Source organism: Camelus bactrianus, chromosome 30 (assembly GCF_048773025.1).
Source record: "Camelus bactrianus isolate YW-2024 breed Bactrian camel chromosome 30, ASM4877302v1, whole genome shotgun sequence".
Classification (NCBI taxonomy): domain Eukaryota; kingdom Metazoa; phylum Chordata; class Mammalia; order Artiodactyla; family Camelidae; genus Camelus; species Camelus bactrianus.
Window position 1 is genome coordinate 28,547,917 of NC_133568.1, and position 20,249 is coordinate 28,568,165.

The 20,249-nt window shown below is 54.9% G+C and overlaps 1 protein-coding gene and 1 non-coding gene across 9 annotated transcripts in view; one reads left to right on the top strand and one right to left on the bottom strand.

Moving 5' to 3' along the window:
* The window catches only part of MBP (myelin basic protein), an 83,996-nt gene that overhangs the window by 31,139 nt on the left and 32,608 nt on the right, over nt 1–20,249 (bottom strand). For all 8 annotated transcript variants that reach the window (XM_074355196.1, XM_074355195.1, XM_074355197.1 and 5 more), the window contains exon 3: nt 18,461–18,548. In XM_074355196.1, the coding sequence (XP_074211297.1) occupies nt 18,461–18,548 (88 nt within the window). The remainder of the gene's footprint in view (nt 1–18,460; nt 18,549–20,249) is intronic.
* On the top strand, nt 10,811–10,882 carry TRNAT-GGU (transfer RNA threonine (anticodon GGU)). The gene has a single exon. It is a non-coding gene; the product is annotated as a tRNA-Thr (tRNA).

Genomic DNA, 20,249 nt, shown 5'->3' on the forward strand with positions numbered 1-20,249 from the left:
ACAGAGAACACCAATGTTTATCTCCCATCTAACCCCTCCCTGCCTCGCAGCAGCACGAAGCAGCGACTGGAAGCTGCCGTGGCCGGCACGGAGCTGCGGGCTTCTGCAGGGCCGCGGTGCGCATCTACAGGTGCCCACAGAAGGAGCCTGATTTTGTCGCTGGGCTTCAGCTTGCGTGGCTGATATAAGTTAACACAAATGCAGAGAGTCGGCAATGGCTGCATTGTACGTGATTCAATGCATTAATGAAACCCGAGCGCATCTGAATACTAACGTTTTCACTACAGTGAGCCTTTGTGTCTCTGAATATGGCTGTTTGTGAGGCACAGAAGGGCATTTGTGTCCCGAGAGTAGCTTCTCCCGGCACACAAGGGGCACCGGGAGAAGTGAAAATCTGTGGATCTGCAGCATTTTGGGGAAGGACAAGTGCAGTTTGAATTTGTCAATTAATAACAGCTTTACTCAAATTAAAGCCCGGTGCGGAGTTTTCATCTAGACTCGAGTCACGGGGCGGAGCACTTGCGCGACCGGAGAGGCCTGCATGCGGCTTTCCCAGAACGTGCACGTGTGAGGCGCTCTCTCGGTGTTCAGATTCTGTAGGAAACTGCAAGAAAACTTCTTTAAGAAGCCCACCTCATCTCTCCACTAAAATGACCCCAGAAAACTGGGGAGCGCAGGAAATGCAGTGGACTTTTGAGGATGGTGACGCGAAAGTCAGGGCACGGCTTCCCGGACCGTCTCTGAGACACAGTGGAGAGGGGTTTCTGGGCCACAGAGACACCTGGCAGGACAGGGCGGAGCTAGTGGAGCAGCGTCTACTGTCCAGAGAGACCACAGGTGTCACCACCCGAGGGACGCTCCCACCCAGAGTCTCGGGTACCCCTGAGGCCCGTGCGTCGCGGGCTCCCCTCCTGCCGCATCCCAGCAGGCAGGCGCCCTGGGTCCGCAGCATCGCCTCCGCCTGCCACACCGCTGACCGCGGCTGCCTTTTGCCGCCTTAGCTGGGTCTGCTGCAAGGTCTCCGCTGAGCCCCTGTGTCTCATGGCGTGCGGGGTGCCCCCCGCACAGCGCTCTGGCGTGACCGTGATGATCTCCAGCCCGCGGCTCCCCTGCCTCGGGCCCTGACAGGCCCGACAGGCCCTGTCCCAGCGCACGCGCCCCTCTCCCTATCCTTGGCCTCTGTCGTCCTGACAAGGCCGCTGGGCCTGCCCCGCGTCCCACCCTGACCCTGACCTTGACCTGCCTGGGAGGCCCGCCCTGTTGGAACCAGGGGCTCCTCGCGTGTCCACGGCCCATCTTGCCCAGGAGGCCACCGGCAGGGCTGGGCCCTCGCTGCTGCTCAGGGTGGAGCGAGTGGGCAGCTGCAGTCTCTGGGCCAGAGGATCCACAGCTTTTGATTCTGGGACACTCAAGAATCCAGCAGACTCCCTGGCCTGTGAAAGTTCTGGCCCCAAGAACGACACTGACTTCAGCCCGAACTCTCAGCTCCCACTCTGCTTCCTGCCTCCCGCCTCCAGCACCGACCGCAGAGGGGCTTTTGCACATATAACACTTCCTACACACTCACTTCCCCCCACAGGACATCCATCAGATATTTTGATAGATAACAAAATTTGTTTATTCATTTTGAGGGCTTTTACCTACGTTTTAACCTTGGCTTTATGAAACAACTATTTTTGGTGGCAGATCTTACTAGGTTTACAGCCCAGATTTCAATTTTAGTTGTTTGGAAGATTTTCAGTTCTTATTAAATTACAGGGAAAAAAAAAAAAAAAAAACCAAACCCTAAAACCAAAGTCAGCAGGAGGGGAGGGCGCTGCAGTTCAGGGGTAGAGTCGTGCTTAGCACGCACGCGGCCCTGGTTCAATCCCTGGTACCGCTGCTAAAGCAATCAACAAATCTAATCACCGCCCCAGACAAACGCTAAAGCCAAAGTCAAAAATCATCTGATTAGCTAGGTCTGCCCCATCACAGGGACTTCTCCTGACTCAAAGCCACGGGTTCCCAGTTCACTGTGCCCCACACTTCTTCCTGGAGGGCCTGATGGAGACGATCTCCTGAGATGCCCCGTAGACGCCAACCCCAAACCACATCCTGGTCCTCTCTGACAGGGCCTGGAGTGCGGAGGACAAGCTGGGGTTTGCCCTGTTGACACAGATGCCCAGGCAGTGGTCAGGAGGTCCACCCAGGTCATCGGGGGCCCTGCCATCCAGCCTTTATTTTTCACTTTCCCTGCTGCAGTGTCGTTGGGTGCCCGAGGCAGAAACCGCTCAGAGACAAGCCCGCAGCAACCTGGCCTGGGAGGCTCTGTAGAGGGCGGTCTCCTCCTGGGCTGGGAGGACCTTTGCACCAGGATGGGGACGCGGGCGCCGGGGCCCTCGGGAATGTCCCTCTAAATACACAGAGCTCGGAGCAGCTGTGAGCCCCCTGTCCTGGCGCACTGAGCAGCTGTCTCCTGAAGTGACTCACACTCTGGTTTCCCAGCTCACGGTCCCCTTAGGAGCTGTTAACCCAAAACACATCCATACGTCCAGAGGCACCAAAATGGCTACTTCCCCAGCTGTTGAGATTGAGCCCTTCTAACTTGAAGCAGCGGCGAAGAACAGATGCAAGGCGCCGTCACTGTGGAAGCCACAAAACGCAGGAAAGCTTTAGTCATTTGGTATTCGATTTGCTGTTTTTCAACTCACGGTTTTTAACTTATATTTTTAACTTACTTTTTTTAAACTCATATACTTTTTGCATCAAGCAGTATCTTACAGATGACTGAGACCGTAGAAGGCACCGCACAACGCAGGTGACCACAGCTGACACTGTCTCAGGCCCTGTCTCTCCGGGGCAAGTCAATGTGGCAAAGTAAGGATGCCTGGACCCAGGGCAAGTCCTTTCAGGGAGGGCGACCTGGATCAGAAGAGGAGAGGAAATCTGAAGTCACGTCCGTCACAGTCAAGGAAGCCGTAAGGGGTACAGAGGCGGTGGTACGAACTACGGAGACGTTATCCAATGCTCCAGCCCATTGCAGAAGGGACCCTGTTTCTGAAAAACCAAGAGAAGGCGATGCTGTTTCCAAAAGCCCAGAAAAAACGATGCAGGAGCTCGGCCCCCAAACTGAAATACACAGCACAGCTTTCCTCGAGTGGTCTTCGTAGGTTGTGGTTCTCTTCTGGTGGGAAGATGGTTTGGGTCTGCAGTGGTGGAACTTTTACCCGGGGAAGCTTTGCGGATAAGCAGTAACTCCAGACAAGGAACCCCGCCGGCCTTGACTGTCCCCTCCCAGCCCATCGGGCACCACTCAGAACCTCCGCTTCCTTCTGCAGAATATGCTCCAGTTCCCCTCCAAGCAGAGGTGCCAGGGAAGCTGGAGAAAAAGGAGCAGACACTGGTACATCAGGTCGACCTGAGCCCTGGCCAGAGTCTCATTTTCGGTTGATGGTATGAAATTGGTCGTTGACTATCTGAGCGAAATTTCCATTTCTACTTTCTTGACATAGGGCGTGCTGATGTATGTTATCCGACAGGAGAACGCCTTGTCCCATCTCACATGATAACGCACACAAGACAGCAACACACCTGTTCCGTCTGTGGACCGTCAACCCCTCTCCATCTGGGTCGGGGCTGGAGGTGCTGCACTGGTTGCCCGGTGTGCGGTCTGCTGGGCTCCGATCAAACACAGATCCGGCATCTCTCCTCCCTGAAGCGGCCTCGACGGAAGAGCCAGGCTTTGGCTGCAAAGAGCAGCTTGTACTAGGGACGGCCAGGCTGGGGACCAGAGCTCCTGTCTGTCAAGTGAAGACAGGGGGCCCCATCCTGCAAGGGGGCTGCCTTACACTGACAGCCACAAACCAGGCTGTGAGCTCAGTGCCTTAGGCAGAACCTCAGGTTTAAAGCACGGGGCCAGGCGTGCAGGCTGGCAGGCGGAAGGGCGAGAGGGAGCCATCCTTCCCAGCTCACACTGCACTTGGCTGGATGCCCCATCTGAGCCAGAGGGGCGCGGGGCACCTGTGTGTCTCTGATGCAGCCAGGCCACTCTCTGCAGAGGAGCTGGCCATGCTCCTGGGCCCGTGGCACTGTGGAATTTGCCAGTGTGGGCCAGGGCTAAGAGGACCCTTCTTGTTTGTGGAATACTTTTGGCCCTGGCTCGCTGCTCCTGGGGTCACCAGAGAGGGCCAAGAAACAAAGAGGCCCATGGTTGTGGCCCGTGGATTTGCTACGGCAGAAATTCTGCATCTATGAGAGGCATGCAGCCGCCCGCAGGCGACCCGCGGAGATTTCTTTAAAACTTCTCCACCAACGAATCCTATCAACCCACCCATCTCACACGAATGCCTCCTTTGTGCACCCAGAACATATAGTTTTTATTTGCTCGAAATAGCTCGCCCCTTGACCCCTCCCACAGCAGGGATGGGGTCACGGGAGAGGCAGCCCTGGGGCTCCACGGGGAGCCTGCTCCTCAGGGGCCCGGTTTCTCCATCACACAACCAGCGTGACAGGCCACGGGCCCAGCTTCCCAAACACAGTCGGCATCCAGACACTGAGATTCCCAGGAGCCCGAGACCCATGCGGCTCTGCTCCTTGTGCCGCCTCTGGGGGTTCTCCCGGTGACTCTGTGCTGACCGGGGGCAGGCCCGAGAGGGTGCGGAATTCCCCCAAGAAAGTGGCATCACAGGTGCCACTAAGAACTGCTTTTCAGGGGAGGGGAAATAAGCTGAAAAATGTACTCCCACCCCCAAGGCCAATTTTACACCCTGGTGCTAAGCAAATGACAGTAGAGTTAAACTGAATTTGGCCTGCAAGGCTGGAGTCCGCTGGGGTCAAACCCAGTGGACTTTGATTCTTGGTTCTACCATCTATGATGTGACTTTGAGCACCTGATTTAACCTCTACGCCTCAGGTGCCTCCTCGTGTCATTGTTCTGACGAGCCCCTGTGGGACGCGTGACAGCATGTTCTGAGCACTGACGCCAGTAAGTGCTCAGCGGGGGCTTTTGTCATTACTGTTGCTATTATTATGATAGTTATAAAACTAGTCTGGGAATTCCTTGTGTAAATTCCCATACATTTCCCACCCACCCACCCATCCACCTCTCCATTTATGCACCCACCCGCTCACCCAGCCATCACTCATCCACCCCATCTACCCACTCACCACCTACCCATCCACCCACCCATCCATCCATCTAGCCAACGTTCATTTCATGCCTCTGTAGGTAGAATTCTAAGAATGGGCGCCCATAACCCTCACCCCTGTACATTGTCATGTCATACGGCAAAAGGAGGTTATCTGGGACTGTTGAACCAACCACGGGAGCCTTTGGAAGACAGAGTTTGCTCCGGCTGGTGACAGGAGCTGGTCAGGGAGATTGCCACCCAAGCATGAGAAGGATGGGGAGCATCGCTGCCGGCTTAAGAACAGGAAGGACCATGGGTAGGGTCGAGAGAGTGGCCTCTAGGACCTGAGGGTGACCCCAGCTGACAGCCAGCAAGGAAACGGGGACCGCACCCCTGAAACGACTCAGGGCTGAATTCTGCCAGCAACCTGTGTGCGCCTGGAGGTGGACTTCCCCCAGACTGCAGGTGAGGGCTGACCTGGCCGGCACCTTGATGGCAGTAGGGTGACAGAGACAATCTCATCAGTGGGAGGGCCTCGGGCGGGGCACGGCCCTGGCTGTGGGGTGAGAAGGAATTAGCCAGACGGGAGGGGCTGGGGCTTTGGGCAGAGCTGGGGGTGGCGGCGGGTGGCAGGCCGAGCGTGGGCTCGCTGGCTGCTGAAGGCCACGAAAAGGGTTTGTTCTTTGTTCCAAAAGTGTGCAGTGCTACGGGGGGCTCTTCAAACTCAGAAGCAGCATAATCAAATTGACATTTTCAGAAAGTCCCTCTGGCTCTGCTGAGAAGAGTGGGCACCTGAGAACAGCAGAGACATCACGGGGCAGCCCAGGCGAGGGAGGTCGGCCTCCTGGGCGGGGTCTGGGGACGGGGCAGGGGCCCAGTGCGGATCCCTGAGAGCTTTAGGGGATAAACATTAGGACTGGGGACAGAGGGAGAGAGAGGGTGTCATGAGAGGTCAACACCCGGGAGCCAGAAGTGCCTGTTCCGTGGCCCCCATGCCCGACCCACAGATGAGAAACTGGGGGGCGAGGGCAGTGTCTGTGAACAGCCATCCAGGGGACTCGGAACACAGAGCACCTGCCAGCTTTCCATGTAATGTTTCTCAAGTGCAGGACATTTTATGACAAGCAGGGCTTTTCCTTTGCATTCTGTACTGAGCAGGAATCAACGGATTCGCCGGCAGCTGGCCTCCACGCCAACGAAGCAGAAGGTGTCACACACGACTCCCTAGACCCAATCTGGGCCACCTGTGGTGTCACAGCCCCGGGGCTGAGAATGTGCTTTCCTTCTTAAATGGTTAAAAAGGAAAAAAAAAAAAATAGGATTTCACAACACATAAATAAAGTTTCACTGGCACACAGCCTCACTTGTGTGCTGACAAAATCATCTTTGGCTACTTCTGGGCTCCCAGGGCAGAGCAGAGTCAGCAATGATGGGGACCGTGGGGTCCGCAGAGCCTGCAACGTCGACCACCTGCCCCTTTACAGAAGACGTCTGCTGACCTCCTTGGGCTACAATGTAGATCTAAGTTCTAAGAACAGGAGAAACCGGAGGAACAGGGGTCAGTGTAACAGTAACAGGAGTTACAGGGGCCAGTGTAACAGTAACAGGGGAACAGGGGGAACAGGAGTTACAGGAGGAACGGGAGCCAGTGCAGCCTTACCAGGAGACCTGAGGATTAACGCCACGCAGCGTCAGGAGAAGCAGAGTCTGAGAGCCTACCGCGCAGGAAAGAACTCACTTTTTGTGCCTACAGTGCAAGTGACTACAGTAAGATGTTCTCTGTACCACTGAAGCTTTGGACTTGACATGGAAGGTGGTTTTAAAAAGCACACTTAGTTTTAATTTCATGAATGAAACTAATGACAGCTGTTTTCAAACGAGAAGATGGATGTGCCAAAGGGAACCCAGCCCCCGGGATACGGTACAGTCGGTCACACCCGGGCCACCCGGGAACCTCCGCGGGGACCCAGGGGGTGGGGCGCAAGGGCCCGGACTCACAAGGTGATGGGGAACGGGTGAACGGCGTGGCCTAATCTGACTGGACGGCTGCGAGGGCAGAGCCGTCTCTTAGAGATGTGCAGATCAGGTAGCGGCGGCGAAGCCTCCACCCCTGAGCAGCTGGAGCAAGGAAAGGGCCAGAAGGAGACTCGGAGGCGAAGCTGCACCTTCCCGGCCACCAGAGTAAACGCCTTACAGGTGACCCTGTCAGACCCAGGACATCCGAGTTCAGAGAACGCCCGTCACGCGCGATCACTTGTCTGAGCCTGTGCGACCTTGTCTCGCACTTGACTTTCATTCCCCTTCCAACAGGTAAAGGCTCTGATCCTTGAGGAAGCTGTTCATTTATACAGAAGGCACACACACGCGGTAAAGCCCAGCTCCCTGTATGCATGTGCACCTAACTCGCCTCACACTGCCCTGCACTCCTCAAGAAGCGAAAGCTGGAGTCGTCTCATATTATCTTTCTTCCTCCCTTGCAATTCTGAGGTTTGTTTGCTAAATAATCAGGTGCTATTAGACTCTTTTGGAAGAATTACCGATTACAGACATGCAGAAAACCAAACAGATCAGGGCCGCAGATCCTGCATTATTAATTGGCAACCAGTGAACACTGTGAAATTTCTAGTAGCCGTGGAATCACCAAAAGTCAGCCTGGAGTTCGGCCCTGCGGAGACGCAGACACGCCGCTGGTTCACAAGGAAACGGGCATGCCCGTCGCTTTCTGTGACCTCCCTGGGCTTTTTGTGGAATGTGTGAATATTCAGTATTGCTTGCAATTGTTGAAAAGTAAAGAAAGGTGAGGGATGTGTGCAGAAAGTGGTGTGCTTTGTGATCCTCTCAGCCAAGGGCACAGATGCCAGAAGCCGTGTCCTTGGTCTTTAGAAAAACGTGACCTTTGGTCTCAGTTGCTTTTCTTTCCTCAAAGGAAGAGGGTCCGCGATTACCTGGCTTTGGCGGGCGTCCTTCCTCTGAGCTCAAACAGAACCTCATGTTTAACCAACACACACTCCTAAAGACATTTATCCCATTTCATGAGTATTTGGAGGATGCTCTGACATTTGTTACTGGAAAAACTAGTCAGAAGCGTTCGCCTTTTCAACTGACTCTCTTTTGGCGGGACCGGCGTAGTTGACGGCTCACAGTGGGGAAAACGATCGATACATTTCTACCGGGCGTTTCCGTAAGCGGGAGCGTTATTTTTAGAGCTGCTCCGGGGACAGTTGCAGATCTGTCCTGCACACTTTCTGTCCCTGGAAGCGGCAGAAACAATGGTGTCAAATGTCTAGAGCAGGATGGGCTTCTCACACAATGCCTGCTTTTCACAAGCGGCCTCCCAGCTCCGAGGAAGGGCCAGCCCCGTACCAGCCAGTGTTAGCTGCTGCCCTTTTTAGGGATAAAAATAACTTGAAGACTCTGCAAGTGAAGAAATATTCAGTGAAAGACGTAAAAAAGACCCTCAGCTGATAAAACATGATTTTTCAGATGAAGAAAAGGTGATGTTTTAATTAGATTAACAGAAAAAAGGAAATGTTCCAAGATACCAGCTATAAAGACAGCTGCTGGGAAGCTCTTCGCTGGCTGCGCTACCTGTTTTAGTAAAGTGCATGCTAACATGTTAATGGCTTTTCAGCTTATGTTCTTGTTTAGAAATCGTTTTGAGGCAGTTTATCAAGATCATATATAATCAGACACAGCTCACATTTTATTGGGTATTTGACTAAAGAAATGGAAAATATTCCATGTTTACTCATGCAGTGGGGTTGACTCTTTAAAAGATTTATTCATGAAAATTCTAACTTAATCACAATGGGTGCTCATAACGTTTTTATGTTTTGTTGCATGAACCTTGAATAAATTGATAATTTCATAAGGAAATTATCCCAACCAGAAAGTCAACATTTGCACATCATGGAAATAAATCCACACACACAGATACTGATGTGTGCATATTACAAAGTTCTCCAAAGCTGAAGAAAAATTGATCTCCTTGAATCTCACTGTGACATTTTAAATTTTCATCACAAGACAATTAGGGCTCATTTCCTACAAGTTCTGGGTTATTTCCGACGGGTCCTGGTTACTGAAGACGCTGAAGGACACAGCCGCATGATGTCACCTTCCGGGTGCAGGCGCAGGCCCTCGGGCACCTAGGTGGTGCGGCTGCCTCGCTCACCGGCGATCACCAAGCCTGCATCCCTCACAGGCGGGCTGGAGGGGGCTGCAACATCCCTTCTGGCCTGAATCTCTACAAACGTCTAAATGCAGCACGCGAAGTGCCATCCGTAGAGGGTGCTGACTGAGGATAAAGCCTTTAATCTCCAGGCATACTCTGCACACTGTGATGCGCTGAGCTAGTGCTTGGTGCTTGGGATGTGAGGGCTATCGGTTGACCCCAGTGCTTTCCAAGAGGACTCTGAGCAGAGTGAGAAGGGACGCAGACCTCGGGGAGGCTGCTCTGGCCACAGCTGTCTAGAGCCCGTGTCAGTGTGCCCACCCTTAGCCCAAACGTTTGGGGGCCAGAATCTCACACGTCAACCGGCCCGGTCCCCACGGTCCCCTGGATCCTGCCCCAGCAGCCCCACCCGACCTTCCCTGGGCCCGACTCCTGCTCACGCCACGTGCACCCCGACTTCCGCATTCTCGACTCCGCTGCCCCCATCCGCCTTTGGGGCGTGCAAGTCCCCCCTCCTTCAGGGAGTGAATCCGCTCCCTGGATGCTGGTGGTCTCGGCCCGTGTTTAAATGCTGAGTCCTTACTACACTGCCCAGTTTCAAGTCCCGGGGACGGACGTGGTTCACGGGGCTAACCTTGACCACTGCTTGTGACCACCTTGGGACAGGGAGGGCCCCAGGGCCCCGTGGATGCTGCAGAACTCAGCACCTCGCCGAAGCCCATGCATGCAGACAGGCTGCTGGGCTGGTGAGTGCAGCGTTGTGAGGGAGGGAAGGTCGGGACGGCGGTTCTGTGTGACCTGGGAGCATCGTGGGAGTGGCTGCGACCCGGGGAAACGTTTGGAAAGGCAAGTGCCAGGAGCCAGGCTGACCTGGCAATCACGGCTCCTTTGCATCTGCGGCCACTGCATGGACTCTGGCTCTGCAGCCTCGTCCTGGACGGGCTGCTCCCCCGAGGTCCGTCCTCGCAGACCCTCCAGGTCAGAGGCTCCATCGGCCATGCTCAGGACCCTGGGTTCTGCCCACTGCTGATGGGCAAAGACCAAACTAACATCGCAATCAAACTCCGCCTTTGACTGCTCTCTGAGTGTCAGGTCCACCCTGCCTTCCTACAGCTCTGCCGCCACGGCACAGCGTCCACCCCCAGCCCCCTGCCAAGGGCCTGGCCTCCTGCCACAGGGCTGCTCCGTGGGGACACAGCCGCACTTGTCTGGCATCCCAGGGTCAGCTCAGAGGCCATGTCCCCCGAGGCCTTCCAGAGGCTCTGGACTCTGCCCCTGCTCAGCACTGTCCCCCAGAGGGCCTCTCGGGGGCCTCGACGCACTGAGTGCCCCACTGCTGGGCTGTGTTCACCGCCCCCGCCTGCAGCAGCCCCACCAAGATGGTGCTTGCCCCTTAGGGCACCCAGGGATTCTCCTGTGTGCACAGACAAAATCAGATCAAGTTAAACTTAACTTGTAAAAGGGGAAGAAAAACATCCATTAAAAAGAGTTGTAATTTGTTTTTCTTTTAAAAGAAATTTGAGGGGTGGGGAGTATAGCTCAGTGGTAGAGTGCATGCTTGGTGTGCACGAGGTCCTGGGTTCAATCCCCAGTGCTTCTGTTAAGGGGAAAAAAATTTAAAAACACATTTAAAAGCCATAAAAATGGGATCAAGGCCACGTGTGACATGTCCAGTCAGCAAATCCACAGACCGAACGCAGCTCAGTGAGAAAAGACGCCGACCGTCACGGTTAGAACGAAAGCTCTAACAGGCGTCTCTTCTCTCTGCACTTGGAAGGGTGATCCTTCCTGCAACTTCCCTGCCCCCGTGGGGGACTCGCTCCCTTGACAAGACGCTGATGGAGCTGCACCCTGCGCTCCTCCCGCTTCACAGCTTCACGGCGCCGCTCACCTGCGCTCCGGCCTCCGTACGGCCGGGGGTGCCAGCAGTGAAGGCCAGGCAGGGACAGGGTCCTCGGAGCTGACTTACGGTTAAGGAAGTGGGGGTGGGGCACGGGGCTCCACGCCGAGAAGAAGGAAAGGAAGAGAGCCGAGCTTCCTCCTTGCAGACCCCTGTGTGAGTCTCACTCGCACCTGCCCCCGGCCCCCCAGGTCCCCGCGTCGCAGGCACCCCCATGCCCGGTTCACAGGTGTCAGCACCAGGACTCAGCGGGGTCAGACCGAAAAGCACACGCTTGTTAAGCAGCAGAGTCAGGACTGGGACCCAGGTCAGAGGTCATGTCCACGCGGCAGGCCTTTCTGTTTCGTTCACTGCTGCCCTTCTCCGCTGAGACACTGCCTGGGGCATAGAAATCGCTCGGCCAACACCTGCAGGATGAGTAATCCTCATTTCAAAATAATAAAACAATCCCTGTGCGAGGCATTACGAGGATGGAGAGCTTAACAGTCTGGTCTCTGTTTCAACCCTGCCGACGCAAAGGCTGGTTTTGTTTTCTGTCTCCTGAAGTTCCTGCAAGGTTAGAGTAAAAGCTGCCTGAGGGCCCTTCGATCGGCTAGTGACGTATCAGAAGCACGCGCCACTGGATGACTAGGGGCCGAGGGAGGCCGGCTTCTGTAGCCACGGAAACAAGGGCTGGTCCCCTCCCCTGCTAAGAGCTGAGCAGCCGCCGCTGAGGGTCTTATCAGACTGATGCCAGGAGCAGCCAGCCACCAGGCTTCCCTGCGCTACGCTGTTCTGGCGTTACTGCCCCTCTCCTGACTTCGAGGAGCCACCTGCCCTCAAAGCACGACTCTTCCCTGGAGACATCTCCAGACTTGGAGCCACAGAGTCACGGGGACAAACCCAGCGGAGAAAATGCCTCTGCCGCCTCCAGGGCTGCGCTGAAGAGAGAGGCAGTTGCAAAAACAAAACAGATTTGAAAACTGCAAATAGTTTTTTATAATTTTGAAGACACTAACATTCTGAAACACAGAAGTAGCATTCTATTTATATTTTTTTTAATTAAAAAATTTTGTTTCTTTTAAAAATTTTTTCTTTATGTTTCTTAAAAATATTTTCAACGGCAGTGAGGTAATTTTAGGTTTATTTGTTTATTTTTTTAAAAACAGAGGGACTGGGGATTGACCCCAGGACCTCGTGCACGCTAGGCACGCGCTCCACCCTGCCCCGCTTTATTTACGTTTTCCGTGTCAGCTCGCTGACCCCTCCACCTCCGTGCTTCGCGGGGCCCACAGCCGGCTGCAGCGTTGCTCTGCGCACAAGGCAGCTCTCTCTTGGCGCTGCGCCCCAGCTGCACAGACCCCTCCGGCTCCGGCTGAACATAAGCCTCTATCTGAATGGCTTGGAAGGCCCCGCGGGTGAGGGGCTGACGGCAGTTTCGTACAGGATTTCAAGGAGTATCGCTCTACAAGTGAGTCAAAGTGCAGCTGGTCCCTCCAGGCGTCTAAACGTCTGCAGAGCGGGTGTGGAACCCCAGGAACGGGGGCAAAGTGCTCCTGGTGTCGGGTCCCGCTCTTTGCGGCCCATGTGCCTGGGACGGCCTTGGAACCGGCAGCCGAGGCAGACCCGCACCCTCCCTCCCGGCTGCGGGGCAGCTAATGCTTTTGAAACTTTTCTCTCTGTCCTTCCACTGTCCCCAACCTGAGGGCAGCCTGAGAGGGTCCCTCCCTCTCACCATCTCAGGTGTCTTCTTTAATTCAGTGTCAGTGAAGATGAGTGAGAACGACGTTGAGGACTGGACAGCATCCCAAAGCCCGAGGCAACCCCCTGGGTACCCGAGAAGCCTGACTGTGCAGCCCAAGAGGGCGGTGCTGGGGGTCTCCCCAGCCCTTTCCAGGGATCCCAGCCCAGCAGTGGCAGTACACGCCCCTGGGCCCCCCTCAGAGATGGCTCTCCTTCTGCTCCTCCTGAGACCACCACCGCCCTCTCATCTTCAGTTATGGGCAAACAACTGGTGGCAAAGAAACTTCCAGAAATCTCCTGCCAACGACACAGCTGGCACAGCTGTGGGTGGCTGTCCTCGCTCACAAATGAAGCCCAGGGGTCCCGTGGTTCCCACCAGCTGGGCCTGCAGACCGGCAGAAGGCTCCCCCGGGGTGGGGACGTGGCGTGTCCCCTCCCCACCCCGTCCTGCCTGGCTCTGTGTGTGGCTGCGTGAGTGTGCATATGGCATGTTGGAGTGCGTGAGTGTGTCAGCGTGTGTGTGCGTAGGTGAATGAGTGTGTGTGTGTGTGTGTGTGTGTATGGGTGTGTGAGTCAAAGTCCATTTCTCTGGGGCTGGAGCAGCATGTGTTTTCATAAAGATGGACGGAACGTTCACTGGGATTCCCCCGGGACCTCAAGGCATCGGAGTAGTTGCTGCGTGAACACTAGGACTGGTGTCGTCACCTGGATGGAAGGCCCGTCCCCCTGCCCCCACATCTGCAGCAAATCACATGTCAACACAGCGTCACCTTCCAGTGATGGGACCCCTGGTTATGACATTGGTCCACAGCATCTTTGATTCTTTATAAAGATTTTAGAAAAAGAAGGAAGACATTAAGACATACTTTTTGTTTTAAAGCAGTTTAGATACAAATTTTCAGCTAGAGGTAAATTTTCAAACTAATTAAGACAGCATATAAAATTCAACCATCCAGGAAGAGTCCTTGCTGCTAAGAGACAGGAACAAAGGCGGGAGGAGGGCCTTCTCGTGTGAATTTTACGTGACCTGGAAAATGACTGGATTGTAGCCCTGAAATTAAAATGTTTAACACAACAGTCCAAGGGTAGGACTCCTCAGTGACGCGGATTCACATCGGGCCCACCTGCTGGGAGCGACGCGGACACCGCCCGCTGCCTGCCACCTCTCTAGTGAGAAATTAAGTCGGCCAGCACTGTGTCTCACCCACGAGCCACTGCCGTCACAGCTCAGGGGCTGCGAGGTCGCCCACAGGAACCGATGCGGGGCTGGGAGCGCGTGCCTGCCCGGCTCTGCCCAGGGCGCGGCCGCCGGCGAGGGCCCTCGGGCTCGGGGGCCACAGGCGGGGGGGACTGAGGACGAGGCAGGGCCTGGCCTCACGGCCAGTTCAGGCCAGCCTGAGGTGGAAGCTGGGAATGGGGACTCTTCCTGATGGAAACCAAAGCTGGGGACCCCAGAGGCTCACTGACCCCGAGGATGGCAGCGGTTGGGGGGGGGTCCGGAGAGGGGCGAGGGGGACTCTGCGTCCCCGGGCCTCAGCGGGCACACAGGGCTGCCCGCTGACCAACCCCACGCAGCTGCTGCTTGTGCCCATGTGCGGCCTGCATTCCCCTTTTGTTCTGGGAACCGTTCAGTTGTCCTATTGTGACTCTGTTGGCCTCAAGTGACTCTCAGCAGCTCATTCTAATCTGAGGGCCGGGGCCGGCGGGGGTGGGGTAAACGCGTGGGCGGCCAGCAGGAGGCCTCAGCGACTCGGCCTCACCAGGGCCGGCCCTGCTGGTGCCCCAGCCAGCTCACCAGGGGCATCGCTCCCCGGAGGAGCCTTCGCTGGACCGCAGCCCTCATCCCGGTCGGTCTCGGAATTGCGGGTGCCCAGGCGCCCCCCACTCTGCCCCCAGCTCCTCCCACGTGTGCACCCTGTGCTCAGCAGCGGCCCAGGTGCAGAACTTCTCGGGAGTAAAGAGCTCAGGCTTAGGACCCTGGGGGGCATTTCTGGGGGAAATCAGCAGTTTGCAAAGGTGTCTTAGGGGGAGGAGGGGACGGGGCCGCAGGGGGAGGCGGCTCCGTCACTGGCAGATGCTGACTAAGCTCGTTCGAGGGCCAGGCCGGGCCCCGCCCCAACGCAAGCTTTATAAAATAACCCCCGCCACACACACACGTTTCTACCTACTTAAATATATATGACAACGTGTATTACTTATATATTATTAACACAATATATTATATTTTATATGTTATACATATTATACTCATGTTTTTAATATGAACAGTTTCCCTGAACATTAAACACAGACAATTCTCTCTCCTTTATCTGGGCGATGAATCGGCGATTCCTCGTGGGATTCTGCCCTGTACCTGCAACGAGCACGTGGCTTAGCCCCGCAAGGCGCCGTGACTGAAGCAGTGAGGGACGCGCTCACGACCCCCGTGGCCCTGCAGAGCGGCACCAGCGTCCACCTCACGCTGCGGTACTCTCGTCCTGTCTCTCTGGCTCTGGAGACGTGGGTCGCGTCTGGAAGGAGCCACCGTGGCTCTGGGAAGAGCAGGGGTGCCCTCTTCTGGAGACGTCTTCGTCGGTGTGACTGGGGCAACCTCAGGCTTCCCCTCTCCGCAGCCGAGTTCCCTGCATCTCTTTCACCCTGGGACTGGTGAGCTCGCGCGGGTGGGCGTCCCCGTCCTTCCTGCCTGGATTTCAGATGACGAAGACAGCCTGTGCCATGTGTGTGGGTGTGAGGTTCCAAAAAACCCCAGTAACTGTCCCACCGCCAAACACTCTGGTTCCCAAAGCTCGGACAGCCCATGGTTCTGTAGGCTCGCGAGCCCTGAAACGTTTTTAGGTGACCAGGCAAACCTGGAGTGTCACCACCCTCGGTCAGAGAGAAATTACTGAGAAATTTACCAGTGTGCTCTAGTGAGTTATTCACTTAGATCCAAACACTTCGGGGAAAGTTTCCCTTGAGATGAAAAAGTAAATAAAACTCCTACATGCACTGCTGAGTCAGTGACGGGCTCTGCCTTCCCCGGTTCCGAGGAAGTTCTCCCGCGCCCCCGGTTCTTCCAACACGCAGACGAAATGAGTAACCAGGAGCCCCAAGAGCATCAGCAAACGGCTGCTGGTGACTCAGATGTTTCCTAGAGCATCACGAAGGTGTGGTTTCCGATCACACGCAGGGAATTCCTGTCTTGTCAGGAGGAGACCTCTCTGTAAGTCGGGAGGGACCTGCTGACTCTCCCCGGAGTGACAGGTGTCAACCCTTCAGAACTGAAAAAGAATTCTCAGATTTCCTCCAAGACAGTACGGTCAGGATTGACAGCCAAGATTATTTTAGCTTTGTTTCTCCTCATTGTTCCGCACCTTCAGGCTGGGGCAGCTTTGGACCCCAGAGGAGCACTGGGAGGGTGAGACGATCCAGTTCAAAAGCAGACGCCGGCCAGCTGGGCAGGGCCCCTCGTCTGCGTGACTCAGGATTGCAGAGCATGGAACAGCGGGACCCAGGAGGCGCCCTGGGCCACCCTGACTCGTGGTCACACGTCCCCTCCGCTGTGACTCAGTGGTGTCAGCTGTTCATGCCGTGAAGGTGACAATCAGTGACTGCTCCCCGTCACTCTGAGGGCTGAGAGCTTGGCACGTCAGAAGCACGTTCACTCAGTGGGTATTCAAGCCTCTCGGTGTTCAAGGCCCTGCGAAGTCACCGAGGACAAGACGCAGCTTGGCTTGTGGCATTTTTCTTCCCAGTAAAACACAAGTCTAACTTTGTGACGGGAGTGAAACCGCCACACTTCGGCTGGTTTTCACATCGACTCTGGATAATAAAAGAATTCTCCAGACTGAGTATCTCACTGAGAAGATGAAAGAGGGCTGCCTTTGAAAGAACTTCGGGGAATTACACCATGTCTGTAATTTACGGAAAAGGCCTATAATAGGTCATTTCCGTGTTACGTCACACAGTGCTGCGCACAGGCGTGTATAACCGTGTGCGCACGCATGCGGGTGTGTCTGACGGAGAAAGAGTGGCTGACACTGTTACGGCTCATCCTAAGGGCAGTGACCCTGGGCAGCAGTGACACACAGGATGCCTGCGTTAAAAAGAAGCAACCGTGGCCCCCAAATTCTAAAATTTACTCTTCTTCATAGACAGAGCCTAAATACGGACATTTCTTTTTTGTCATTTCCTTTTTTGTACTTATCTACGTGTGTCGTTGGACACAGGACCAAAGACCTGTATCTGAGAGGTTTACAGGCAGACTTAGTATTACAGCCATCGGCCCTCAGACATGCGGTTCCAGTTTGCAGTCAGAGCCCCTCCCCGTATCCTAAGACCACACGCTGTCCTCCGAGACGGTGCTCCCTCTTCCGCTCTTTCCTCTGCCCCTGAGGAGCGGGCACCCCACGACCTAGAGGCACTGGGCCGGGTTCAGGCCCCAAGGAAACCCCTGCGGAGACGGGCACAAAGCAGGTGGAAACCAGGAGAGAGCAACGGTTCCTTTCACAGTCTGACGTCCATTCCGCTAATCCGCTGCGTTTCGTCTCCGTCTTGGGTTACACTGATTTTCATGGAAGCTTAATTAAGATACTGAAAAAGTGGGCAGGGGTCCTTCTGTTATGATGTGGGCTTGCTCCAGAAGGATGGGATTAGAGAAAAGGAAAAGGTTTTTGAAACAGAGCGTGTAAATCAGGAACAAAAAATATCGGGGTGGATTATCTTGCCTGACACGTGAAGGATAAAGAAACGCTTTCCAGGAATCAGCAGGGGCCGGGCCAGGCACACGGCGGGGGGCCTTTCCTGGGTGTCAGCCCCGCGGGGCGGGCTGGCCATGGTGAGAGCTCATCTCAGTAGCTGGGAAACCGGTCCCTCCTCCGCTGATAACCAGCCAGACCGGGCCCCGGGCCTGAGGCCTCAGCGCTCCAGGATCGCGTGCAGAAGGGGAAAGGACAGACCCGCGCGAGGCCCCGCGTAGCCTGCGGCCGTGGCAGGTCGCCCAGGGTCACTGCCACCCGGCAAAGGTGGGCCCGACAGCGGTAATGCAAGAGTCAGTGGGGGCCGGTGCCCTCCCCGCGGCGGGGGCGGCAACTTCCATTCCTAGGGCGACGGAAGAGTGACCTTCTATGGAAAGCACTTCTCCCCCGACACCCCGACTCGCCCTTTGGAGTTCAGATAAACGCCCTGGTGCCCACGCTCCGCGGCTCCCGCCCAGCCCCACCGCTTACTTTCACGGGCATGCTGGGCCTCTGGACTCTGCACCCAAGGGATTGAGCAGATGGTTCGAGAAACATCTCCTAGCTAGGACAGCTCTGGGAACTCGCCCGTGTCAGTGTGCAGAAAGGCACGCGGAACGAAAACAAGGTGGGGCCGGACGGCGGGGTTCCCCAGGGCGGCCACGTCGGGGCAGGAGGGAGCACGCTCTCAGCCCCCACGTTCCGTGGAGTCTGCGCTTCAGTCACGAGAACAGACTCACAGGTCCCTCACGTAATGGAGAAAACCAAGACCTTCCCCAAACAAGAGTGTGTGGCTCACAACAATCGTATGAAATCATCGTCTGATTTTTATGGGACGTACCGAACACATCGCTGTCTTCCGAGGTCTCCCGGGGCAGGTGACGGCGGTTTCTCCTTTTTTCAGATTCTTCTCTGTTAGTTTCACCCTCCTGGAAAAAACAACACAAAACAAACCCTTCCTTAGGATGCAGTGTGCGATTAGCAAGACACTTTGGCGCGTTTCTCTCCTGCTGGCAAATCACACCCTCACATCCATCCTGCTCGGAGGTGGAATCTGGTTCAGGGTGGGTTTTCTGCGGGGGAGTCTGAATTCTGGCTTGTCTTTTCCGCCTGGGCATGCAAGCATCCTCTCGTTCCAGAGGATGTGTTTTTCGTACAAAAGAAATGCAAATTGTTCAAAGAATGAGCTGGACACCATTCCATGTATTTCCAGGGCGCACCTGCCCGTGTCAGGAAGGCCCTGTTTCTTGTTCTTAGTGAGGAGCTGGTTCCATTAGAGTCTAAAGAAATCTAATTAGGTCAAACCGAAGTTTCCCAGACTGGACATAAAACTGCCTTGGGGAGAGTTTTTGTTTTTTAAACAAAATTCCTTCATCCCCTGTGGCCTTTGTCACCTGATTGGGTGACTTTACCAAGTGGTTGAGCAGAGTGTGGATAAACACTCCTTACTCCCCAATTGCCTTAAAATCCACAGTTCAACACCAAACTTCACTCCCTGTGTTCATTTGCCTCCCTTAAAAAACACATGCACAGCCTGACCCTTGGTACCTGGGAATGCTGACTTTATTTGGAAATTAGGGTCAGGGCAGAGGGAACTAGCCAAGACGAGGTCACTGGGGTAGGGTGGGCCCGCCATCCAATGATGACTGTATGGCCCTCCTTTCTTAGAAGAGGAAATTCAGACACAGACAAGGACATACAAGAGGCCATGTGATGATGGAGCAGATGGAGTGAGGTAGCCACAGGCCAGGGAGGCCAGGGATGCTGGGCACTCCAGATTCTAGGATAAGTCTAGACAGACTCAGAACCTTCAGAAGGACCCAACCCTGCCGGCCCCCAGGGCTCTGCGCAGCCGTGTGTATGGTGGTGTGGGCACGTGGGGAGGAGACCAGGATGCTAACCAGCCAGTGCCTAGCTTTTGGGGACACTCTGTGACTTCTAGGAAAACTGTGGCATCTCTCTAAGGGAAACTCTCTCTTTGGGTTTTAAGAAGCAAAACATTCTTTTCACACTGAGAATAAATTCAGGCCCTGTATGGGCCGGCTGTGTACATGTTCAGTTTAAATTCTGAGAGCACCACTCTCCAATCAAATCTCAGGGACCTCAAGTACCACCCAAACAGGAAGGGAAGCAACGCAACACTCTGACCAAGCAGATGGCCCGCTCCAGAGCTGCCAGGATCCAGCTTCCACGTGGGTGAGGAGGTCCTTCCGTGTGTTCCTGGTGTTTAAACCTGGTGACGCTGCTGACGGGAATGTAGTTTGGTGCAGCCATTATGGAAAACAATATGGAGATTCCTCAAAAAACCAAAAACAGAACTATCATATATCCATGAATCCCACTCCAGGGCATATATGTGGAGGGAATGCTAATTTGAAAACACACCTGTGCCTCAATGTTCACAACAGCACTATTTACAACAGCCAAGACATGGACACAACCTAAATGTCCACCGACAGATGACTGGATAAAGAAAATGTGGTATATGTATACAATGGAATACTACTTAGCCATAAAAAAGAATAAAATAATGCCATTTGCAGCAACATGGATGGATGTGGAGATCATCATTCTAAGTGAAGTGAGTCAGAGAAAGAAAAATGCCATATGATATCACTTACATGTGGAAT